The following is a 24,863-nucleotide window of genomic DNA, read 5'->3' on the forward strand; positions in this document are numbered from 1 at the left end:
TTTAGTTGCTTTTAAAATATGATTTTTAAGGAAACAAGATGAATTTGAACATCCAATTAAGCAGTATGAGTATCTCCCTATAAATAAATGTTTAACCTTTTGTCTAATTTTGACCACTTGTGATAGGCAACAGTTTTGAAAGTATGAAGGTTTGACAAGTTTTACGGTAATAAACATTAGAATGCAAAAAAACAAAAGGACTGTCCTAATGTTCCCAGTGAGGAAAAGGCAATGAGCATGCTGGTTTCTAATTTTCTGGTAGCTACCAGTTGGTAAGTCAGCATGTGTATAGTGGCTAACAGTTAGCTCCTGATTATCTCTAGCATTTTTATCTGTTGTCTAGCTTGAAAGCTAGGCTGGAGATGTAGGAGTTGTTGGGGGAAAATGAAAGAAAGGTGTTAGGGATGAATATTTTAGAAGTGTAATGTGAGAGTCACATATGGACTTACCCTGGATCAAAGAGAATAAAAGTAAGGAACAAAGAACACACAGGGAATCAGCATTAGTTCAGCATTAAACAACTTTACAGCTTGTTTTAATGTGTGTGTGGTCTAATGGAACAATCTTTTTGATAGAAAAATAGATAAAGGCTGACAAATTTTGTTAACATTTCATTAGAATTGAAAATCCAGTGAAATCTCATTAGAAATAAAGCAAATGCTAATTTATAAATAGATTCCACCTCTACTTAGTCCTTGTGATTTCTTCCCCTCTTACTGGCATCACACTTTGGATGATGCTGTTGCATACTTTGTGGTGTCTTGGTCACTTCCTGGGTGTATGACTGGGAAGGGAAGGTTAAATAAACTGAATGCATTTCCTTCAGAAACTGCTGTCATCAGTTACACAGGATGCATCAGGAAAGAATTGCTGGTATTGAAAAACAAACTCAACAATGACAGTAAAGTGATGGAATACAGCTGTTCATTGATTTAGGTAGCTGGTAGTTCCAGTCTCTGAAGACAGTGGTGTTGGTCCTGAGACTAAAGGGCTGCTGGGAATCTTAGAAATACTTAAACCCCCCCATTTCTCTTTTTCTCCATTACAGGAAGCTATAAAACACAAGTCATTCTTTGAGCCAAAAAGAAAATTAGAACAAGGAAATGTTGATGAAGCATTTGAAACTGTTGATAATATAATTGAAGGTAAACTGTAGAATACATTTGATGAGAAAATTTTGGCTGTCAGTATTTGGGTTTGGCTGTCTGCTCTTCAAGTCTCAGTTCTACCTTTTTTCCATATAGTCATTAGGCCTGAGAAAATGGCTAAATCTAGTGTATTGTTGTTCTGCTGCTACATTCAAGTTTTATGCATCACCTGTTCTTGGAAAAAGTTACAGAATTAGGTTGGGAGGGAGTCTTAGTCCAACCTCCTACTTAAAGTAGGTCTGGTTAGAGCAGGTTGTTACAGGCTATGTCCAGTCATGTCTTTAATATCTCCAAATATGGAGATTATGCAACATCTATAGCATGTTGCATAGAAACCTGTTCCAGTGTTTCACTGCTTTCATGCTGATTTTGATTTTTCTTATCTCTAGCTGGAATTTTTTGTGTTCATTGCCTCTTCTCTTTCCATTGGGCTTCTCTGAGAACAGTCTGGCTTGCTCTTGTCTATACCCTTCCATTAGGTAGTTGTAGACAGATGTCTTCTTAAACCTTTTCTTCTTATGAATTAATAAATCCAGTTCTCTCAACCTCTTCTCATACTTCCTGTGGTTCAGCCCCCTGGTGATCTTGGTGGCCCTCTTCTTGACCTGGTCCAGTATGTGCATGCTTTGTTTAACTTATCTAGGCTTTATTGATTGTTGTCACCACTTGTGGGCAATAGTGTTCTGCTTTAATCCAGTTCTGGTGATGCTGCTGGAACAAGACCAATTTAATATTACAAGGATTTTAATTTGTGTTTTTATTTTAGATGTTGCTCTTTCACACAAGAAGTATCAGAGGATTTGGAACTGATTACCATCATTTACATGATGGTGGGCTGTTAGTTCTTCTCTGGTTGATTTCTTCTGTCCTTTTCCCTCAGTAATACTTGTATTTTTCTCATTGAATCAGGGGAGATTTGCATTGGGGGACAGAAACACTTTTACATGGAGACTCAGAGTATGCTTGTTGTTCCAAAAGGAGAGGATAAAGAAATGGATTTGTATGTGTCAACACAGCATCCAGCAGTTATTCAGGTAATGCAGAGCATTCTCAGAGAAAGTGTGTGGACTTGTGGCAATAGAGCTTTTAAAGTTTTGTTACAAATCTGTAGGAACAGAAGCCATAGAAACATGAAGTTGCCATCTAGATGTCCAATAATAGCTGCTTTGTCGTGCTGCTGTATTCTGATAAACACTGAGCACTCCACTGCCAGGATAAGTCTCTCCTTTCCTTTTGAACAAAGTACTTCATACCTCCACTATAGTAGGCATGAAAAACTCCCTGTGGAGTGCTTAGGCTCCTCCATCTCAGTTTTCTACTGGAGTGAGGAGCAATTAGTTCTCTACAGAGTCAGAACCGACTGAGGATCTGATCAAGTCTAACAGCTGTAGGTGAGACTGCTACTCCATGCAGCAGTCTCCTAATCACAGATTGGTTTGGGTTTCAAGGAACCTTTAATGACTATTTAATTCATCGCTCCTGCCATGGACAGGGCTGTCTTTCTCTGCATCAAATTTCTCAAAGTCTCATCCAACACACCCTTGAACACTCCCAGTGATGGGGTGTCCACAAGTTCTCTGAGCAACCTGTTCCTATGCCTTACTACCCTCATTGTAAAAGATTTATTTCTCTTGTCCAGTCTAAACCAGCCCTCTTTTAGTTTAAAAGCATAGCCCTTTGTCTTGTCAATACAAGCTTTGCTAAAAAGTCCTCCTCTGTTTCTTGTGAAATCCCCTTTATAATTTGAAAGGCCACAGTAAAGTCTCCCTGGAGGTGTCTTCTCCTGGCTGAACAACCTCAAGTCTCTCAGTCTTCATAGTAGAGGTGTTCTAGCCCTCTAGACACTGTCATGATGATAAATGACAAAACAAAGCTGCCATAGCTTGTGGTCTGCAGAGCAATGGCCATAGTGCATGAAACTGCTGGTATTTCAGACTCAACACTGGCATTTTGTGTTCAACGCCCAGTTCTGCTCCTTTTATAATTTCCATTATTATTATATTGCCAATAGCCAACTAGAATGAAGAACTCTGTGTTTGAGAAAATTATTTCAACCAAAAACATTCCTGACACTAGCAAGACCTTAGATAATTAAGAAACAAATAGTTTTATTTTAAATAAGAATGAGGTATTACCTTGGTAATAAAAATAATATAAACTGTTTACTAATCCATTTTTATTATACCCAAAGCTTCCTACTATTTATACAATGTAATTCAAGGTTATTATTGTTCACATTGGCCAATGGTCTTTTCACAGTCTGCATGGTAAAGATTTGAAATGTGAGCACTGTTGAGAGTTTGTTATTCTTTCTTTGCTTTTTAACCTAGGGTAAAGGAAAAGTTATATTCATCTGATAGAAGAATAGAAATATCTGTGGAACCCTTTTCTAGAAAAGGTTTCTATTTCAGAATCTAGCTTTTGGACTTCGTTTGGATTGGCATAAAATATTAAAACTTGTTTTACAGGAGATGGTAGCTGCGAGTTTAGGTGTTCCAGCCAACAGGATCATGTGCCATGTTAAACGAGTTGGTGGAGCTTTTGGTGGGAAAATCCTGAGAACTGGCTTACTGGCATCAGTTGCTGCAGTGGCAGCAAACAAGTAAGTGGCAGCATGTGTGTTTTGAGATATGAAACAAGTTAAGGAAACAAAGTTTCCATTTTGGCTAAAATGATTTCTCTTTTCCAAAGCTGCTAGTCAAAATGTCATACAATCCTGACTTCACACTTTGCAAGACTGTTCAGTACGTTTCTTTGTTTTGTTTTCTTAGATTACTGATGTTAAGCAGCTCTAGCCTCAACTAAATTTATGGGCTGCAAGATGATGATATTAGTATGAGCTAAAAATACTCAAAAGGACCAGTCCCTACCTACTTGGACTTCCTGCATACAATAAAATATGACACTAACCCTCCAATTGTGAACTTTGTTGACACAGCAGAATGCAGAAGGAAGAGTCATGAGTGGAACTGCTTTTAAGAAAAAGTAGTTTTAGCTCAGTTCTCAACGTCTTTCAGTCAAAATTAGCATAAATCTCTGAGGTACTTTGCTTTTTCTAATACCTCTTGAAATAGTTTAAGAACATTAACATGTAAAGCTCCATCCCCCATCTTCCAAATTTGGCAGGGTTAGCTGTCAGGGCATACAAAACTCCTTTATAAGCATAACTGATTTGCTGCTGAATTCACATTGGGCTACATCCTTTCAGCCAAAATGATCTTGTCATCTGAGGTGTTAGCTCAATAGGTTTATGTTACTTCTACTGTCACTGGTATAAAATTTGCTCTTGATTATTTTTGGCCACATTATCTGTGTTTTTTATTAACAGGCCATGCTAAAAATATTTCTTTTATGGTTTAAAGTATCTTTTTTATTCTCAGGACCTTATTTTAAACTTTATGTACATTTTTCTAAAGTAATTATTTTAAATGATATATGCATTTCTAGACTATTTTTCCTGTTTTTATTGTTATTGATACTTTGGTTTCATTCCAAGACAGTCTATTTCAGTGTGATTCTAAATAGCTAAGAAATGACAAACACTTAACACTGAAATAGATTCTTCAGGAGTAGTTTGCACTGAGGTATCTTGTTGGCTTTCAAGAGATAAAAATTCTGACATGATTGTAAATGTGAGAAATATGAAATCTGGACATCGTGTTAGGCATATGTTCAGGCTTATTAAAGTTAAGTTTAACCTAAATCATGTTTATATGCATGGCTGGACCTGGATACATGATGAGTAGCCATAGCCATCTTATTAATAACATCCTTTATTTTAATTGCAATTTGACTTTTCTTTTTTGGATTTAGAACCAGCAGAGCAGTCCGTCTTATTCTGAGCCGAGAGGATGATATGGTAATCATGGGTGGCCGACATCCTTTTATGGCTAAATATAAAGTGAGTGCCACAAGAATTCAGTGAAAAAATACCCACCTGTATTCTGCAAATAATATTTCAGTGTTACTGGGTAATGTGTTCTGTTGATGAAAATTGGTATAACCAATTCAATTTTAAAACAAAACTACTAGCCAGGAATCCAAGAGATAGTTGCTGCACAGCCCCTTTGTCTGCTTCTACCTCTTCTCTTCAGGGTTTTGTATTATTGTTTTTTCTAGTTCTTTCATGTTCTTAATCCTTTTATAGCTCTGTCTTCTTTCTAGGAACAGGAAGATAACCTATTGCAGACTTGTTCTGCAGAACTTTATTTTAAACTCTCCATATGGTTAGATTCACACAAAGAAGCAGCTAATTTTTCACAGAAACAGTGTCATGCAGAAAACTCACCTTGTGGAGGAAATTAATCTCTTCCCTGCCCTTGCACTGTCATCAGTTATAATTATTCATTAGGATAATTTCTGCCTTCTTTTCCCTCTCTACTTGTCATATAAATTATGTGTGCCAGCCACCATAATGGGGTTTAAATTCAGGTTTCTGCTGAATCAATAAGCTGAATGATTTCTCTTTAAAAATACCTTTGGTTAATAGCTCTCCAGTTCAAGCTGGATGCCTTTTAAGAGGGACTCTGAACAATGGGATTATACCTGGGCAATTATACCCTTACAGTCTAAGCTCCCCATCCCTCACTGACCGTACAGACCAGTAGGAATATTAAGGGTCTGGAGTCTTCGCATTCTTCCTGGATTTCTTTCACAGTCTGTAACTGGGCCATTTCTTTTCTTATATCTAAGTGTGTAGCCTTTGCTAGAGATTGTAGCTTCCTTATCTTTCAGCTTGAGCTGACTCTGAGACCTTCTTTTATTTGACTGGGTAACAGTTCAATATACATAGGGGAAAGTTCACAGCTTGCAGCCTAAGGCTGCTGCAAATTTAGCTGCTAATACTAAGCAAGTTGCATGACATTCTATATAGGTAAAGTAAGAGAGGTTTTATAAGATGCTTCCCTAAAATTGAAAATGAGCTGTAGCTCGTGTGGAGAATTCAGGAACTGTTAGTAGCAACAGGTGAAAAGAGGGATGTGAGATAAAGATAACGTTTCTTCATTAATAAACATAAATGTCATATTCCTTCTGCCAGACACTATTCTTACCATTCAAGTGAGATTTGATTTTATCTACAGTAAACACTCCTTGGTGACACTCTTGTCAGCCATCTCAGGCAATAGAGAGATCCTTCCTTTCCTAACAGGCTTATGTTGTATATTCTGTGCTGTACCTATACAGATCACAGATGCCAGGAGGGAAAGCCTATATCTTAGAAATGTACTTTCTTTCTCTCTTGTCCTTCTGTAGTTTCAGAATGCTGCCCAGAGATTAATAGTGTGGTATGACCCTAAATGTGTGGGTTATGTTAATTTTCAAAATACACAAGCACTTTGGAAACAAGTGAATGCTGAATTCTAAATAACTGTTGATCCTTCTAGGTTGGCTTCATGACTGATGGTAGGATCACAGCTGTGGATGCTATATATTATATTAATGGAGGATGTACCCCTGATGAATCTGTCCTGGTAAGGATTTTATACTGACGAACCTTACAACATGGAGGAGTCATTAGCTGGAAAATTATGAAACCAAATTCCTTTGCCCATGTATTATTAATCTTATAGACTTTTAATATAGGGATTGTGGGTTTTTGGAAGATTTTACACTGAGCAGGTTAACCCTTCCTTGTTAAATTTAGTGGAGCATCTCACTGCTTTCTTATATTGCCCTACACATTCACTTCATGAATGTTTTCTCAGGCTTACTTTTCTGTTATGAACATCTCAACTAACATTGTATTCCTTTTAAAATGTGTAGTTACTTTCATTTGTTCCTGCCTAAAGCTTTATGTCTTCAGGGCTGGGAAAATCTTTCTTGGCCTTCAGAAAATTCATAGTGATAGTTATCCTGTTGCTATCCCTATACATTTCTATACTGGGTCAGCATTTATTGTGCTGTATACCTCAGTTCCTCACTTACAGGTCTGCAAACTATAAAATGTTTCTTGCTTTGATATTATCACTAGGTATTTGTGTCTGTTCAGGCTAATTTAGCTGTAACTGAAATGTTTCATGTACTACCCCTCATCTTCTTGTCATTGCCCCTCCTATGAGGATTTTCTGCATCCTGAAATCTGTCTGTGAAACTGCCTGTGGTATTGCTGCCTAACCTGCTTCTGAAAAATAGCTTAGGTTAGAAGAATATCCATTATTAGAAGTATGTACATTAATGCAGATCATGTCAGAACTGTCTTAAGGTGAAGTCCTACAATGATACCGTGAAGCTACTGGACCTAGCAGGAATAACCAAGGCTTGAATTTGTTATTCTGAGAAATCTACCTAACACTGAAGAGAAGACAGTGACTTCTTCATCAGGCATCAAACCTTTTTTTTTTTAATACTGACTCCTAGAGCCTAGTTTCAGGTCTCTAGTATAGCATTTTCCTCCTTATGTGGTTTTGAGTTTGGCATGTAAAACCTCTAAATGAAAAACGTAAGGACCAGAAGACACTGTAGACTGCAGTACCTATGGTTTCTGGTGGAACTAAAGTGTGGATTTCCATAGGATATGATAGTTCAGAATAGTTCAGAATGCTTTCATCAGTTCCTTTTAAAGCAAAAGTAGCTTTAAATCTAAGCTATTTTTAGTTTGTGTGACTTTTGGTATTGAAGAAGGAGCAAAATCAATCATAAAATGACATATCTGCTACATCCTTAACTGTGGATAACATTCAAGTACAAGTAACATCAGCTGTGTTCTGTATCAAAAGAAACCCAAAAAATTAATATATTGCATGAAAGATGTATTAATGAAGTCTGTATGCATGCATGAATACTCTTAATACCAATGATTGCCAGAAACTTAATTTTAAAGCTAATTGTCTCAAGTTAAGCTCTTTTATATGAGAGATGAGGAAGATTTAAATGTAAGTTTGAAAGAAGCACTGTTCTGACATTAAACGACATCTGTTTTTCTCCTATCTCAGGTAGCAGAAGTATCCTTATTAAAAATGGACAATGCATACAAGATTCCCAACTTGAGGTGCTGGGCTTATGCCTGCAAAACAAACTTGCCATCAAATATAGCATTCCGAGGCTTTGGCTTTCCTCAGTCAGGACTGGTGACAGAAACTTGGATAACAGATGTTGCAGATAAAACTGGCTTATCACCAGAAAAGGTGACTAAATGAAGGCGTCTTCTCTCCTGAAATGAAGTCTGTGGAATTGGAAATTTAAAAACCTTTAGATTAGTTTAATTGTTTGCACAGCTCTTTTCTAAGTCAAACATAATTTGTGCTGAAATAAATTTTTTTTAAAATCAATGTTTGGTTGTAGAATGTATAGCATGGTCTTACAAACTGGTAATTGTTAAAAAAAATACAGTGATCTTGTTGTTGTCTGTTAGTCCTCCCAGACGGTCAGTTTGTCTTTAACAGGATTGTGAGATAGCTGTAATTTCATTTTTTTCAGATTAGGGAAATAAATATGTATAAGAAGAGTGAGCAGACACACTTCAAACAAACACTTGATCCACAGAATTTAATACGGTGTTGGAACGAATGTATGGAGAAATCTGCGTACTACAGTAGGAGAACAGCTATCAGTGAATTTAACAAACAAAATTACTGGAAGAAAAGAGGGATTGCCATTGTACCAATGAAATTTCCATTTGGACTAGGCACACCTTACCTTTCTCAGGTGAGTTTCATGAAGAGTAAATCAGCTAAGCATTTTATCCATAGAAGATTGCAGTCGCTTTATCTTAGGATACAAAACGAATATGTTACCTTTTCTTGGAAAATTATAATCCACCTGATGATTGTTCCCTGAAGAGGCTGTAGTAGCCTGTAGCTCTTTTGAAGCTGAGATCAAAGCTGTTTGGATTTCAGGACCCAGGCAGCTTGGACCCTGCCTACTGAAAGGCTAGTCCCATCTGTTGAGGTGCAGTGTTGGAATAGGTGAGTTGAATGCACTTAGAAAAAGTTGTTGAAGTCTGATAGAAAAATGTTCATTGAATAATTTTTCCACTCCAGAAATAGTTCTGAGCCTCCTTTTTCTGCCTGTGGAGGTACTATGGCATGCTGCTCTTAAAGACTTAAGTCCTTTGATGCCATCAGAGGCTAAGGTTAAGAAAGCAAAAAAGGACAATAATATTTTTGGTCCTTGTATTTTTTTTATGTAGGTGTCCAGTGCTTCTGAAACAGACAACATTCTATCAATAAAAATTAATTAATTGACTGACTTATTTAATATCAAACTGGCTGTCTCTGTTCACCATTAAAATCACAAGGTCTTTGTAGTCTACAGTGCTACTTCTAGTTGAGTCCAGGAATAATATCTCATTTGGAAATTCGGCCTATGCCATTTAATAACCTCTAGGGCTCTCACGTGTCAAGGAGAGAGAAAATGGAACTTGCAGCAAATTGCACTTAGAGCCACTAGTTAGGGGTTTTCTCCAGCTTCTTTTGGAACCACTGAAATACTGTTGCCAGGTGTAGGTTTATTTCAGGATCTAATAACAAAAATGACCACAAAACAAGGCTTTTTATCATTTTCTTTCGAAGTTCATTATAGAGGAAGAGCAGCAAGTAGACTTTCAAATTTTGCCTTCTATTCAAAAGCACTAATCAGATAAACTGAAATACACTTAAACGCTTAGTATTTTTTTAAATTCAATTCATTACTACATTACAACACATTTCCTCATTAGTCTGATCTTGATTTTGTTTTTGTTTTTCAGGCTGCTGCACTGGTTCATATTTATACTGATGGGTCTGTGCTTCTGACACATGGTGGAATTGAAATGGGGCAGGGTATTCATACAAAAATGATCCAGGTAACGAATTATCTAAATAGGTACTGCCATGTGCTTTATCTATCATGCAGATAAACAGTGTGAAGGTTTTCTTTTTGGTTAGTTAGTGTACCAGTGGGACAGTTTCTTTATCAGCATAGCCAGTACTACTTTACGTTGATAGAGTTAGAAAGCAAAGGTACCTTCATTAATTTGCAGAGGCAGAAGGAAGGAAAAAACAGACTGTTTTTTGTTCTTCTAATAGCATGTGAAGAGGCTTCTTAGAAATAAGATTTTTGGGGGCTGATCCCATAAAACCCATAGTGAAAAAGGCAGAGATTATTCAGATTGATAGTAGGATATCAATAGTCAGGATGATAACATTATGATCCTATTTGGTAATGGATAATTCTGAGACAGATCTGTAAAGGTATTTATAAGGTCAATCAAAGTTTGTGACCTGGGCTTGCATAATTTGCTGTAAGTCCTACAGGGTATAAGCAAGAAAATCAGGAATGAGTGTTGGACTTCAGAGTTTGAGTGCAGGTAGAACATTGTCCTTTTCTGTTTCTTACTACTGCCAAATTGGACAGAATTATCTCAGCTGGAGATTGGAAGAGAACTTGATAAAATTTTTATCTTGCCTGCTATCACTGACTTCTAGCAAATACTGGGGAATTGTTGGAGTGTTTAGATTTTTTCTAAAACAAAGAATATGTTGTTCCTGGAACAGGTTGCTAGTCGGGAATTGAACATCCCCATGTCACGGATCCACTTCTGTGAAACGAGCACAACAACTGTTCCCAATGCGTGTGCCTCAGTAGGATCTGCAGGGACAGATGTCAATGGCATGGCTGTGAAGGTAAAGAATAGTACTTAGTTGAAAAAAATACCCTATCCCTTGAGGTGTATGCTTGCCAGACTTTAGGCCCTGGTGATCCCATATATATCAAGTTTGGGATTACCAACAGTACTGCTGGAGATGGCCAAGAAGAAACATGACTTGACAGTTTCTCTGGAATGGTGTTTGAGTTTTCAGAATATGATCTGGACTTTCCCAGAAAGGCTTATACTTGACAAAGTCTCTGTTTCATCTAACAAGCTAACTAGTCCTATACAAATCTTGCACTCTGTTCATGTTTGAAATCTACTGATTCATACAGGTCCCAGCCCTTGTAACTTAACCATTTAGAAGTTTCATGCCTTTGTAGTTAATATGACACTTCCTGCAACACCTTTTCAAACTAAGATGACAGTAAAGCATACACTAATTAAATAGTAACTAGAACATAACTTGAATAGTACCAAATGTATCTGTGTTTATTTTGTGATATATTCTCCCAATTTTCACCAGGATGCTTGCCAAACTCTTCTGAAACGCCTGCAGCCCATCATTGAGAAGAACCCAACAGGAGCCTGGAATGATTGGGTAAAACCTGTGAATCCCACTGAATGTGTTTGAGTGCTGGCAGAAACTGTGATAAATGTACTGTAGTCTATAAATCTGCTCAGCCTAATAATCCTAAAGTTAAAAACTGTAGAAAAAGGCTGTGTCACAAAAAGGTGAAACTCAAGAGAAGGTTCTTGGCCAGGCACAAATGATTATGTGGAAGATAAAAATTAGATTTATTGCTAGTGCAATATCTAAGTAACAAATCTATAATCTGTTAGAATTGATTATAGTAAAATCAGGTTATGGTCTCTCCTGTTGAGTCATGAGCATCAGTGAGATCCCCTGGCTTTCTAAACTGTTCAGAGGAGTCTAGGTGCAGCCAGGTCTGCATAGGCTCAGATTTGGTCCACAGCCTATGTCTAAAGGGTTGCAGTATGTTGTGGTGTAACCTCAGCCAGCCACCAAGCACCACACAACTGCTCACTCATTTCCCCACCAGTGGCATCAGGAAAAGAGTCACGAGAGTGAAAGCTAGAAAACTTGTGAGTCAAATTAAAGACAGTTTAATGGATAAAGCAAAAGCCATACACACAAGCAAAGCAAAGCAAGTAATTATTTCACTCTTTCCCATGGGCAGGCAGGTGTTCAGCCATCTCTGGGGAGAGCAGGGTGCCATCACATGTCATGGTTACTTGGGAAGACAAACACCAGCACTTCAAATGTCCCCCTGCTTTACATACTGAGCATGCTGCCATATGGTCTGGAATATCCCTTTGGTCAGTTATCCCAGCTTCCCATGCACCTCCAGCCTCCTTGTTAGTGGGGCAATCCAAAAAGCAGCAAAGGCCTTGGAATAACAACAAAACACTAGTCCAAAACACTTAATCTCCTCTAATAGACATACAATTAATTTCAATCATTCAGATATACCAAAAGTATTATCAGAAATGTCTGACCAAAGAAGGAATGTTAATATAGGCAAAGTAACTTTGTATCTTGGGAAGTCAGTACAACCCAACCAAAAGCCTCACAAAAATTTCTTGACTTGTAAATTGAGTAAATCTAACATGAGAATCACTCAAAGGAAATAGATTCAGGTCCTCATACTGTCACTTTTATAACTGGCAGAACTTTGTAAAGAAGAGCATTTATCTTGAAAACTGTCATTTTTGTGCAAATAGGTCATGCAGATCTTTTATGTCAGTGTGGTGGTTTGACCTTGGCTGGACTCCAGGTGCCCAACAAACTGCTTTATCATTCCCCTTCTCAGTGAGATAGGGGAAGAAAACAGGATGGAAAAAAGCCAACAAGTCAGTGGGTTAAGATAAAGGCAGTTTATCAAAGAAAAAGCAAAAGGTTGCACATGCACACAGTCTCATGACCCAATATAATTAGTGACTTATCAACCAAATCTGGTTGGCTGACGGAGAGACCCATCTCTATTGAACTTGATCAGAAAAACTGAGCAGGGCCCTTTCTGCCTAGGGCATTACCAGTAATGAAGATTCTGCAAGAACACTGCTGTTGACAGGTCTATTTCTTCTTGTATCAGATGGTTCGTGCAAAAGGAGTTTAGTTCTGTAGCTTTAGACACTGTGTGCAGCTAAACATGCTTAACTCAGTTTGTCTTCCTTTCTTTACAATTTTTACAGTTTGGGTTTTAAGTAAATATGTGTGGGTAAATATAGATATGTAAATAAAGTAAATATGTCTATGCTGTGTTCCTTCCTGACTCCTTCCTTGGTTAACCATCAGCACTGCTATATTTTACAGATTGGAGAAGCTTTTAAGCAGAGTGTGAGCCTTTCAGCTACTGGCTATTTTAGGTAATATATTTTTGTTCCTTAAAAATGCATCAATTAGACCAGGACTGATTTCTGAAGATAATTAGTGCTGTAAAGAGGATATCCTGTCTTATAGGTCTTTCTAATAGCTCATTTTATGTTTTATATAATTAGTTGCTATAGGGGAGGGTTGGAAGCATAAAGTTTAGGTGTTAATTTATGTCCAGTCCTCTGTGGACTCTCTAGAAAGTATTAAGATAATATTTTATGCCATCTTTGCTCAATAGTTTAACATTTAGCAAACCAGAAAGCATCAAGAAAGTAACTGCTGCCTGTAAGTAATGTGCAGAGTGGGATATCGGTTATTTACTGGAGCTGGATTACTATAAGCTATAAATATCATTGTTTCCACTGCTCTCAGAGCAGTCTCTTTTTCCTTTTATTTGAATTCTTTCACAATATTTATAAAGAGCCAGAAATGAAAAATTTTTCTGCTGTAACTCAGGTGGGATTCAAAGCAATGCTTTTCTTTTGGCCTGCTGTACCTTATCTTTTTTATTCTTCTGCTGGTGGTTTTTCCTTATCAATAGCAACTTTTCAGGTCTCTGGGCAGTCTGGAGTGAGTTGAAAAGGCACTTAGGAAAACCATACTTTTATAAAACACCAAGAAATACTAAAATCAAATGTCCCTTCCTGCTGTTAAGCCTGTTCAAGTATGTCTTCTGCTTGTGCAGCTCTTTAGGAATGTTGATATCACCACAGTAATGCACAAATGCACAACAGTCATACTTTGCAATTGATATTTAGTTGTGTCCAAAAAAATCTGCAGATCCCTAAGCTTCAGATCCTGCATTGATCTAGTTTTTAGCCAGCCATATTCTTTACTTCCAAGGATCTTAAAGGCAGCTGAGGTAAATGGATTATGAGGAGTTGAGTATATGGAGTTCGCGTATCCCTTTTTCAGTGCACGGTTCTGTACTATGTAATTGCTTTATGACAGTCTTAAATATGCTCAACAAAGACATTTCAGTCATACATAGTCAGAAAATACACCTTAGTCACAAAGCTCCCGTGTTTGGAAGATACCACATTTCACTGTTCTGTGGTGTCCTCAGTGAATCCCACTCCCTTCTAAATAATTACACTTTTATTTCAATATTCCTCTTTTAACCCTCTCACTCAGTTCTGTAGGCTTTTTCTGTAATTTTGACTTTTTCATTTATCTCTTGTAAATTATTCTTTCATAGATTCTGACAAGTTTTCCTCCCTTTTTCTAAATTCTTTTATGTGCTATTACCCCAGTAACTACTATCTTAAATGTTTATTCTGTATTTGTTTACTGTGCTTTTGTTTGTATATTTCTAGGATTATGCTGGTTATAGACTCTCCTGAACTGAAATAGCTTGTTTGTCTGCTACAATTTTATATAAATACCAGAGGCATCAAACCTAAAGTAGTGGTGCTCTGTAGACTTTCATGAAATTTTGAAGTTCTGAGCTGTTACTTAAGATTTCCCTTAAGATGTTGTACTTAAGATTTCACAAGCAGTTTCAAAGTTATGTGCTTATCTGCTTTGTTATAATGTAAACTTTGGTCAGTTTTCTTCTTGTTTCTTCCATCAGAGGTTACAATGAATACATGGACTGGGAGAAAGGGGAAGGACAGCCATTCACATATTTTATTTTTGGAGCTGCTTGTTCAGAGGTTGAAATTAACTGTCTAACAGGAGATCACAAGGTAATAACTGAATGTCAGAGAAGTTTTGACAGTAATGCGAATAAAGTTTGCTCCAACAATCATTTAGATTTGAGATTAATAAGTCACCTGTCTTCATATGATAGTAAATATATCAATGGTGTAAATATGAATTATAGGTGGAGCAGAATGGAAGCTGTGCAGTACTAACCAGCTTCTGACATACGTGTCAATGTCATGTGTGCTCACCTTTTGGGTTATGCCTGACATCTAACATGTTCTTTGTTTGTTCTGTCCCTGTTTGCCAGCAAACACCTTATAGCAATATTCAACTTCCAGGCTTTTGACCATCTGGCCAGCTAAAGGCTACAGACTGATGATCATATGCCCTCTTTCTGTACATTTGTATGAGCGTTTCCTTCAGCAATGGGAAAAATCTGGCAGGGCTGTCTCTGGCTAAACTTCTGTAAAAGCTGAGACATTTTGCTTGTCATGAGATATTGGAAATTATTCTGAAATTATTTACATGGAGGGCCTCTATCTCAGCATTTCTTATTTCACTGAATTCCAGCTCTGACCCACATTATTTTCTAATGCTTTCATTCCATCTCTCTGGGTGATATAAATTCTAATTTTATTAACAGAACCTCAGAACAGACATTGTTATGGACATTGGATGCAGCATAAATCCAGCTGTGGATATAGGACAGGTACGTGCCTAGAATTTTCTGATGCCTTATTTCTATTACACTGTTGTCCTCATGTGAAATGATGATTACCTCATTAATTCAGAAAATACTCATTTTTTACTAGTTTATAGAACATATTAGAATGTCTTTTGTCTATAAGACTTGCTCCAATTGAATCGGTGTCAGAACTCTATAGATGTCAAAGAAGCTTGAATTTTACCCATGGTTTCAGCCTGTAGTGCTTCCAGAATGTGTGTGTGTCTTCTACGTACTGGACTTAAATCCTATTTGTGATCTACAGTCTCCAAGTTGTTTGATCTGCCTTCCCCAGTTGATAGCAAGGACACATCTTTATTCACAGCAGGCTGGTCCATAGATGTCACCACTTCATTATACAAGCATTTGTCCTCTCAGGTATGAGAGAGGAATGTGAAAGCTTTTCCATTGCAGTTGCCCCAGAATGTTGAAGAATCTCATTAGGCAAACAGAAGTGCGTTAGGCCTCACATATATCACAGTAACAGCTAGTGATACAAAAGAGTTTTGGTGAAGTTTTCTTGGTTAACCAAACATGAGTACATAAATGCCATTTCTTTTCTTATTTAAAGATTGAAGGTGCTTTTGTTCAAGGTGTTGGACTGTATACAATGGAGGAGTTAAAGTATTCTTCAGAAGGAGTCCTCTATACTCGGGGTCCAGATCAGTATAAGATCCCTGCTGTTTGTGATATTCCAGAACAGTTTAGTATTTCCCTGCTGTCACCTTCTCAAAATCCTTATGCCATCTATGCATCCAAGGTAAGCCGATCATCACAGGGCCTAGTTCTTAGATCCCAGGCCAAACTGAGAAATTATTTTGATATAAAACGCATATAAGTTTTCAGTTCCTCCTCACAAGTGTCCAGTAAATTGTTTTATTTATGACATCGGGGAAGCTGATAGGACAGAAAGCCAGATATTGTTGTGTCACTTTAATTGTTGGCAAGTAGTGATTTTAAGATTTTGTTAACAGACTGTACACAGAAGCTGCAAAATCAATTTAAAACCATACTTTTAAATGTGGTGATAAACTGAAAAGTTAGAATAAAAATATTAATTGACAGAGAAATCATAATGTCATTCAGAGGATGCAGCTTACTTGTGTGTACTATGCAATACAAAATTGGTCTGTATGTGTGTATTTATATGAGACTGGCTTTTTAAAATCTTTTTCAGGGGATAGGCGAGGCAGGATTCTTCTTGGGATGCTCTGTGTTTTTTGCTTTGAGGGATGCAGTAACTGGTGTGAGGAATGAAAGAGGACTGAAAAAGACCTTTGCACTGAACAGCCCCCTGACTGCTGAGCAAATACGAGCAAACTGCGCTGATGCCTTTACTGGGATGGTAAGAGAAGGTGGGGTAAGGCTCTGTGTAACAGTGGCTGGGTAACAGTTGCTGATTTTGGCACCCCTAAAGAGTGGATTGCCTAATGATGCCTTCAATCAGTCATGCTTTAAATACAGCTCCTTGTAATTGAAATGTCTGCTAACAGGTCTCATTTATGCAAGTTATTTCAACAAATGCCATTCAAACATTGTATTGGAATTTCTCTGGGTTTTGGTTTTGTTTTTTTCTTTGAAATTTACATAATTTTTACAGCCTTCTCTTTCCCTGAACCCTCCTCCTTTCCTTCTGCATGTCAAATCCCATAGAGGATTAAATAGCTCATCTTATTAATGTGCAATGGATCAGGCTCTAAGCCTCTTCAGTCTCCTTCCAGGTGCTTTGCCCCACTAACTGCATGCTGGCACTGTCACTTCATTGTAGTACTCCCTGCTATGCCCAGTTCTCTTTGGGAGAGAAAAATTAACTCAGAGCTAACACAAAGAGACAGAAGAAAAACAAACAAGGCAATGCACTTTGTATAATGCTGATCCTTTATGCTCTGTTTTCTGCAATTGTTCACTGTAGTCATGTTCCCACTGCTATTACAATTCTTTTTCTGGGTAAGTTTTTACTTAGTGAGGCAAGGTCTTTGCCAGCATATAAATCCATGCTACGCCTTAACCTCTGCTATGGAAACTCTTGAGCTCTCATTCACAGATTACTCCCATGGTATTTCTGTGACTGTGGTGAGGCACCATTGGCCCCTGAATCAGTAGGTTTGTGGGCTTACTCTCATTGCAGGAGCTTGTAGGAGGTGAGGTCCACCAGAGCAGGGACCATGCTTCTCCACCCCTCTTTAGTCCTAATCCCAGTTATGACTTGGAGGCACCTGATAAAGACAATGCTGGGAGGTTGCCTGTCAAATAAAGTCACTGTTGTCATTTCTTGCTTATCTCTTAGATGGCAAACAATGAAGCTTCTTCCTCCTTGGGCCACATCTGTGTGAATGACAAGCCATAGTGCGTAAGACCGGAATGGAAAACTGATTTACACACCCAAGATGCACTAATCAACACATAGATAAACATATTTTCTCTTTTCCTGAATAGAATCAGCTACTAAAAATATGCACTTCATATCTTACATCCTTATCTTCATTCTTCCTCCAGCGTACTCATTACAGTATTTTGCTTAAATGACTGCATTTAATTGTCAGAAATAAATCTTCTGCATTTGAACCATATATTTTCAACAAAAAAGATCTGCTGATCAGCACAGCTTAAATGCTGCAGGAGAGGAAAGTGTAAAGGTATGCTAGATAACTTACTGCCACGTATTACACTAAACCACTTCATATGATAAATGATTTTGTAATGGCTTCAGCTAATTTTCTAATTTAGATTTGAGTCTTGCAGTGAAGTGTGAGTGCAGAGATCTTTGTCAAAGAATCAGAACCTTGTTTGTTGGATTCAGAACCTTTTTGACCAGAAGTGATGCTCCGACTTGTAGAAAAGCTGGTTACACTCTTTTGGCACCGGTATCTTTGTGTTAAAAACATGCAAGAAACAACAGTTATGATTCTCTTTTGCTATGCCAGGCAAGTTGCCGTGGCTAATCTAGATATATAGAATTTTATCCCAAAAGTTGACAAAGTTTTAATTTCCACCAGAAGCTTTCTTTATCTCATAGAGCAAGCCAAAACCCTCTGAACAGAATGGGAAAATTGACATGGAATTCAGTGTTCTTTGAATGGGAGAATGGATGACATGTCAGCCTGCAGGCTCTTATTATTTCACTGCCTCTCAGTGTTCCACAATTTCTCTTGTCTTCCCTTCATTTGTCAAGCTGAGATATATCTGTGACAGAAATCAGGTCAGTCACTTTAACGGCTTTTGCATTGGCTATTAAGATACAGAATCTTTATTGTTTCAATTTGTCTCTGTAACAGTGATGAGTTGGTGAAATGCAGTTGCTTAAACATAGGTGTCTAGACCATTTTAGATGTCATAAGACAGTAGAGACATGGCACAGGAGTGCACAGGACTGGAAGAAATGATACAGTGCCTTGAGACCAGGCAGGTAATAGTAATTGTAATCAGTGGACGTGGTACTGAAGGTGACTAAGACAGCTGAAGCTTTTTTGGGGTTTACTTAATTTTCTTTGCTTTCTTCGTAATTATTTGGCTTTTATATATTGTTAGAAGTCAATAAATTAAATGTGAATGCTGCTGCCACAGTTAGTTTTTCTGATTTGAAACATCTTCTTAGTCTCACTGTTTGGTGTTACAGTCTAATTATCAGAGATGCCTCTGCCCCACCTAAGGTGTAAATGAGACCCTGTGCCAATAGTCCCAGAGTCATTCTTCTGGAATTACTGCCTTGCTAGAGTCCAGGTCCTGGGTACCCCTGGGGCATACATGCCATTCCAATCATTTGAGATAGTGTGTGTATAAGCACTTGTTTCCTTTCCCATATTTTGTCACAGTGGGAATTTTTTCCCAATGCTAACCCAACCTTTACCTCTGTTAGGTCTGGAATCAGCTCCTTCCTGCTGTGCCAAGTGTGCTTATCTCAGTCTCAAAACACTATTCCCTCGAGATAAGCAACAGTCCTTACATAAGGGCTTAAGTTCTTTAAGTCCTTAAACATGGGTTTGTCAACGACTGCTTGCAACCCCACTGTCGCAGACATTTCTCCACAGAAATCCTTTCTTTCGGATTTCTGTGTCTTCGGGAGGCCAGAGGCCTCCGAAGACAAGGTAAACAATTGTTATCAGCTGCTGGGGAATGCAACAGGGGCACCTATTTTGATTGGTGATTGGTTCATGTTTTATGTTTATAATTAAGGGCCAATCACCAGTGCAAGCCAGGGGACTGAGTCCTTGGCCACAGCTTTGTTGTGGATTCTTTTCTATCTCTTCTTAGCTAGCCTAGCTGCTCTGCAAAACCTCTCTCCTTATTCTTTCTAGTATAACTATAATGTATTATATCTTATATTAATAAATTCAGCCTTCTGATTCAAGAAACAAGATTCACCGTCTTTCTCTCACCAGCTGCGCCCACTCAGGCGCGGTAATACCCCACATGTTGCTAACAGCCCAAAACGTGTGAATGCTGGGATATACTGAAGCAGGGAGCCTACACATCTGCAGAACTGGGGGGGAGTTCTACTGTCTCTTGTTGTCCTCCGTACCCATGCACCAGCAGGGGTGCTTGTTCAATCTGGGCAAGTCAAACCTTGTCAAAATCTTGCCCAAACCTTGCAGGCAATGACATCTCCCCACCTGCAGTACTGAAGTGTTCACACTCCAAGGAGTCATCACATTTAAGACCCACACTTTTTCTGCAGTGCAAATCTTGTTTCCTTCTCAGTCATTATTAACAAAGATTCCTCCCTGCCACTTTGTAAGTGGCTCTTTTGTCTAGTTGCCTCAGTAAATTCTGTAAGTGTAGCAAATATGGGTTATTGAATTTTCTGGGTCTGAAGCATATTAAGCTGTCTGCTGACTTTTAAGTGTTTAACAAACTTCCTGGAAGTTAGAAATTTCAGCAATTGACCATCCTGACAGATGACAATATGGCTATGTGAGATATTATGAAAGAAGTATTCTTATCTACAGGGAGGTAGGTAAGCAGAAATGTTAGGCTTCAAAGGCACTGACATACTGGATGGCTATTGGCACATGAATGTGCACTGTAACTGCACAGTTACACCCAAACTGGAGATAGTTCAGAAGAACTCTTGATACTGATCTTCTTCATGAGAGCAATTTTCTGTAGCAGTCTACCCCCCAGTAGGCCTATTCCATGTGGTGAAAGCTTAAACACCTAACATAAATACTAGGTTCTGGTTTGAGGGTTAGCCTGTAAGTTAGATATTGGACTGCCAAAATCAAGATTTGCCTGGTTCTTTCTGAGTTCTGAGTAGAATCCAAGCAGTCAGGTTCAGACTTTTTTTAATCCTCACTCGTGTTTCAGTAGCTTCTTCCAAAATTCTTTTATTGCATTCCTTTCGCAAATATTTGTGGGCAGTTCTTGCTGCTATTACACAACCACCTCCCAAGCACAAAAGTTCATTTGAGTTCTGAAAATGCATGGCACAGTTCTTTGGTTTGTTATGATATCACAGAGTGCTGTTTGCTGCAAGGCAGTTGGCTTGTACACATTTGTCAGAGAGTGCAACTTTCTTATTTAATGATTGCATCTCAGTGCAGAACATTCATAGTAAGGCATAAAATCCTTTATGAAACCATGAAATGGGAAGTAAATCTGCCTTTCTGCTACTTGCCCTGCCTTTGAGAGACTCATGCTTTAGAATGCAAGTATTGAATTAATGTTTTACAAATCTTATACTTGGATTAAAGACCTTGGCTAAACTGCTGCTGGTTGATAGAGCTGGTCAGACAGAAAGAAGATGCCACCATGTGCTCTGCATGTTCAGACTGAGCTGCCAGGAGGAGTGCACTGCTTCTCCAGCCTACAACTGGTGTCCATAGCAGTAAGATTATGATTGGTTCCATGGAAATGTAGTGGTTTTTTGTTTTTCAGGTATGTCATTTACCTAGAAGGCCAGTCCCGTGTTGCAACAGATCTTTGGCTTGTCCACTGGTCTTTTAATTGCATTTTCTGCAAAGATATGTGTTTTTCAGGGATTGCTTCTGCATATTTTGAAACCATGATTCCACATGGCACTTATCAGATATTAAAAGAACATGCATTATATTCTCAGGAGGGAAACAAGGCTATATATATCTGTTTTCTTTCTGGTAAGAAACAAAGTGGCAGAAAACCACTTTGATTAAACAAAAATGTAAATACTGATCAACCATCCCAGGGAGACAATACTTCTGGAAAGACAAATTTTAAAAACATTTATGTACTGTAGAAACTAGTCTGGGTCTGGCATGGTAGATACATGACTCAGCAAATGGGGATGTAGTGATCCTCCCTAAGAGAACACACTTCTTGTGTTCTGTCAGATACGCAGTGAGATTTTAGCATCCTGATTTCCCCTAAAGTCCAGTAACATTGCTTTACATTATACACAAGGGAAATCTTTCAGAATCATCAGAGTAGGAAAAAGAAACATAATATTAATCTCCTCCTACTATTTATTTAGTGTGTCTCTTACCAAGTCATTTAGTTCATTCTTATTTCAGTTTCCTGAGCAATAATATAAGTAAAAGCTCAGCAATGTTCAGCACCACAGGAACCTCAGGTGTCACTGTTTAGCATGACAGTGCCCTACTGAGCAATATGGTGGTTCATACTGACATTGGTCGAATTTACCAAATCTTTGTCATTTCCATCACAGAGAATGGTCCAAGAGCAACAAAGAAGTGTGATTTTCCACAGGAAGAGAACCACATAGATTTCTCCCCCTGGCCTGAAGAAGCTGAGGGAATGGCTATGCCTTTTGGGGGGAGAAAAGTAAACCTGGTTTTATCAACAGAGATGGTATGAGAAAGAACTTCTGAAGGGAACAGTAGATGAAATCACATTAAAAAGTAGAAAAGTAGAACTTCAGTTAAGATTGAATAAAACAAACACAATTTCTAACAGACTTTTAATGGAATAAAATGGACAGCTCCCTGTTACATATAAGAAGGGCGAGCTTAAAAGTGACCTCATTGTTTGTTCAAGTCGTTAGGAAGACACATTGTAAGCAGGGGATCATCCTGGGACTGGAGCCCAGTCTCAGCAGCTGGCACATCTGTCCTTTGGCATCAGAAGGTAAGCTTTGGCCCCCCTGCCAAGTGTCTTTGAAATGGGCAGAACACTGCAACAGAGAATAGGTCTGTGGGTAACAGTTTTCAAATCAGATACTACTGTGCATCTCCTAGATGAGTTAGAATGGTACCTTCAGGAGAATGGAGAATATTTTCCTGGTATTTGCTTGTCATTTTATCTTGCAAAAAGTATTTGCCAGTAGAAAACACTGTCCTGTTTGACAAGGCAAAAGGAAATGGCATCTAGTCATCTCGGGAAAGCGAGGTGGGTGTGCCTGACAGGTAGGAAAGCCTCCTTTCTACCCTCTGGTTATGTCACTCCATTTATCAGGTTAGCTTTGTCCTGTAACTCCACCACTGTATGCTTTTCTTGCTTTTGCCTGTCACTTTTTAAGAAAAACTTCGGTCCATTCTCTAGGGCCATGCACCTAGAAACTTCTCTTGAAGTCCCTGGTACTTTTTTGGATATCTGTGTGTATATATACGTGTGCACCATGTTTAAATAACACTCCAGTAATCCAGTCAAAGCAAGTCCCATCCTTGCAACATAGAATCTGTGAGAAGTTTGGAAAATCTTGGCAACAATTTCTGCAGACTTTGAACTAAATTGTGTGCAGGGCTGATTCCCTATCTTATTGCAGTGCTTGATAGTTACTTAAAACTTACTGTAATTAAATTATTGTAATGGTCTGAAGTGCTTTTGAGTAGAAATAGGATAGTTGTATTTAAACCTAAATAATTGATTTTCTGACTATTGTTAGCATTTTAAGACATATTTTCTAGAAAATATAAAATACTCAGTATTTTATATGTGATGAAGAACTATGACATTCATATAGGGAAATCTATATAGATTAGCCTTTCTGCTCAAAGGCTAGATCCTGCTAAGTCCACATTGCCCTTAATATATTCTTTTGCACAAATTGAAGAAATTTTAAATCTGCAATGCAGAAATGTTTCCTTCTTGCCTCACATTCAATAACAAACTACAGTTTTCTTCAGCAGATGGTAAAAGAGTCTTATAAATGATCAGTTCCTTGCTGGCTGTGAGCATGCTGACTTAAATGCCAGGGAGTTCACTGTTTCTGTTCTCATCCTGTACTCTGTAAACATAAGACTCTGATACTTCAGAAGTTTCATTCAGGTTCCTGTGTAGTTTTTAGGAATATTTCCATTATTTCCATTGAAACATGAAGTAGCTAAGAAAATTCTGGCATCCTTCCATCACCTCTCCCACTTTTTCCAGCTAGACATAATCTTCTTTGGGCCTCTTACTGTTTTTTCCTCACCCTTAAATGTGTGCTTGTGCCCCTTTCAGACACAAATTTAGGCTGCCTGTATATTTGGAATATATGGAAAAATGCCATATTGTCATACAGTCTTCAGCAATAAGCTCATTTCTGACCTCTTCTCACTAACTAATTAGCGATTTACGATGAATAATCCTGAGTTGTGGCAACTACTCAAAAAATAAGGTTCTAACCGCTGTGACCAAAGGCGGCAGCATGTGGCGCTGGGGGTGGGGTGAGGAAACGTGTCCTTGTTCCTGTGCTCCTAGGTATCCCTCTAGTGGCTATGAGGACAAGAACAGGGTGGGTAGAGGGACACCCAAGCACAGAGCAATGTGTTGTGATGAAGTCAGTGAAGGAGTGACCCCAGGAGTCCCTGCCAGGCCTGACACCAGAGGGTCAGTCCCCAGAGCAGCTGCCCACTGCAGTGCAGCTCGCTGAGCATATGTGGCCTCGTGATGGATGAGTGCTTCTGCCCATAAGAAGTTGGCTGGCTGTGGCAGGTTTCCCATGAAAAACAGAAAGATTCCCATGAGCTGAAAGCCTGCAAAACCTGTGTTGGCAGCAGTAAAGGTGCATTTGCTGCCCTGAAGTTTTGAGCCATAGTAATGATTTGAGAAACAAACAGCCTGGCAGAGAAAATTCAGGAGAAATGTGTTAGTTCCACAAATTGAAAGAAAAAAGAAACCCCAACCTGCTTTGTCCTAAGACAAGTTGTGCCACCGAGCTAAAGCTATCGCAGAGGGTATTTCAGAGTCTTGCCTTTCAAAGAGAGATGGTTGCACCCAAGAATAGTGGAGGTGGGAACAACAAAATGAGCAAAATACAGTAATACTGCTGGCAGTCAAAAGGTCACTTTGAAGAGCAGGAAGATTATCTATCAGCTGTCATATGAATACCATGTGAGTTTAAGCAATCTCACCATGGGAAATTAACAGCACTTTTTGGGGAGGCTGCTTCTGCCACTCACTTTCATGCTGAATTACTTTTTTTATTAACTTTGCCGACACAATGAAAAGGCACATGGATCTTTG

General features: G+C 38.4%; 1 protein-coding gene across 1 annotated transcript in view; it reads left to right on the plus strand.

The window, feature by feature from the left end:
- The window catches only part of AOX1 (aldehyde oxidase 1), a 39,467-nt gene extending 19,707 nt beyond the window's left edge, over positions 1 to 19,760 (plus strand). The window contains exons 20-35 of the mRNA XM_058809998.1: positions 1,049 to 1,145; positions 2,058 to 2,182; positions 3,617 to 3,750; positions 4,962 to 5,049; positions 6,533 to 6,619; positions 8,081 to 8,272; positions 8,565 to 8,792; positions 9,835 to 9,930; positions 10,622 to 10,750; positions 11,243 to 11,317; positions 13,055 to 13,107; positions 14,688 to 14,802; positions 15,405 to 15,470; positions 16,057 to 16,245; positions 16,663 to 16,830; positions 17,773 to 19,760. Of these exons, the coding sequence (XP_058665981.1) occupies positions 1,049 to 1,145; positions 2,058 to 2,182; positions 3,617 to 3,750; positions 4,962 to 5,049; positions 6,533 to 6,619; positions 8,081 to 8,272; positions 8,565 to 8,792; positions 9,835 to 9,930; positions 10,622 to 10,750; positions 11,243 to 11,317; positions 13,055 to 13,107; positions 14,688 to 14,802; positions 15,405 to 15,470; positions 16,057 to 16,245; positions 16,663 to 16,830; positions 17,773 to 17,832 (1,902 nt within the window). The 3' untranslated portion in view covers positions 17,833 to 19,760. The remainder of the gene's footprint in view (positions 1 to 1,048; positions 1,146 to 2,057; positions 2,183 to 3,616; positions 3,751 to 4,961; positions 5,050 to 6,532; positions 6,620 to 8,080; positions 8,273 to 8,564; positions 8,793 to 9,834; positions 9,931 to 10,621; positions 10,751 to 11,242; positions 11,318 to 13,054; positions 13,108 to 14,687; positions 14,803 to 15,404; positions 15,471 to 16,056; positions 16,246 to 16,662; positions 16,831 to 17,772) is intronic.
- Positions 19,761 to 24,863: the final 5,103 nt, after the last annotated feature.

Source organism: Ammospiza caudacuta, chromosome 8, assembly GCF_027887145.1.
Source record: "Ammospiza caudacuta isolate bAmmCau1 chromosome 8, bAmmCau1.pri, whole genome shotgun sequence".
Taxonomy (NCBI): Eukaryota; Metazoa; Chordata; class Aves; order Passeriformes; family Passerellidae; genus Ammospiza; species Ammospiza caudacuta.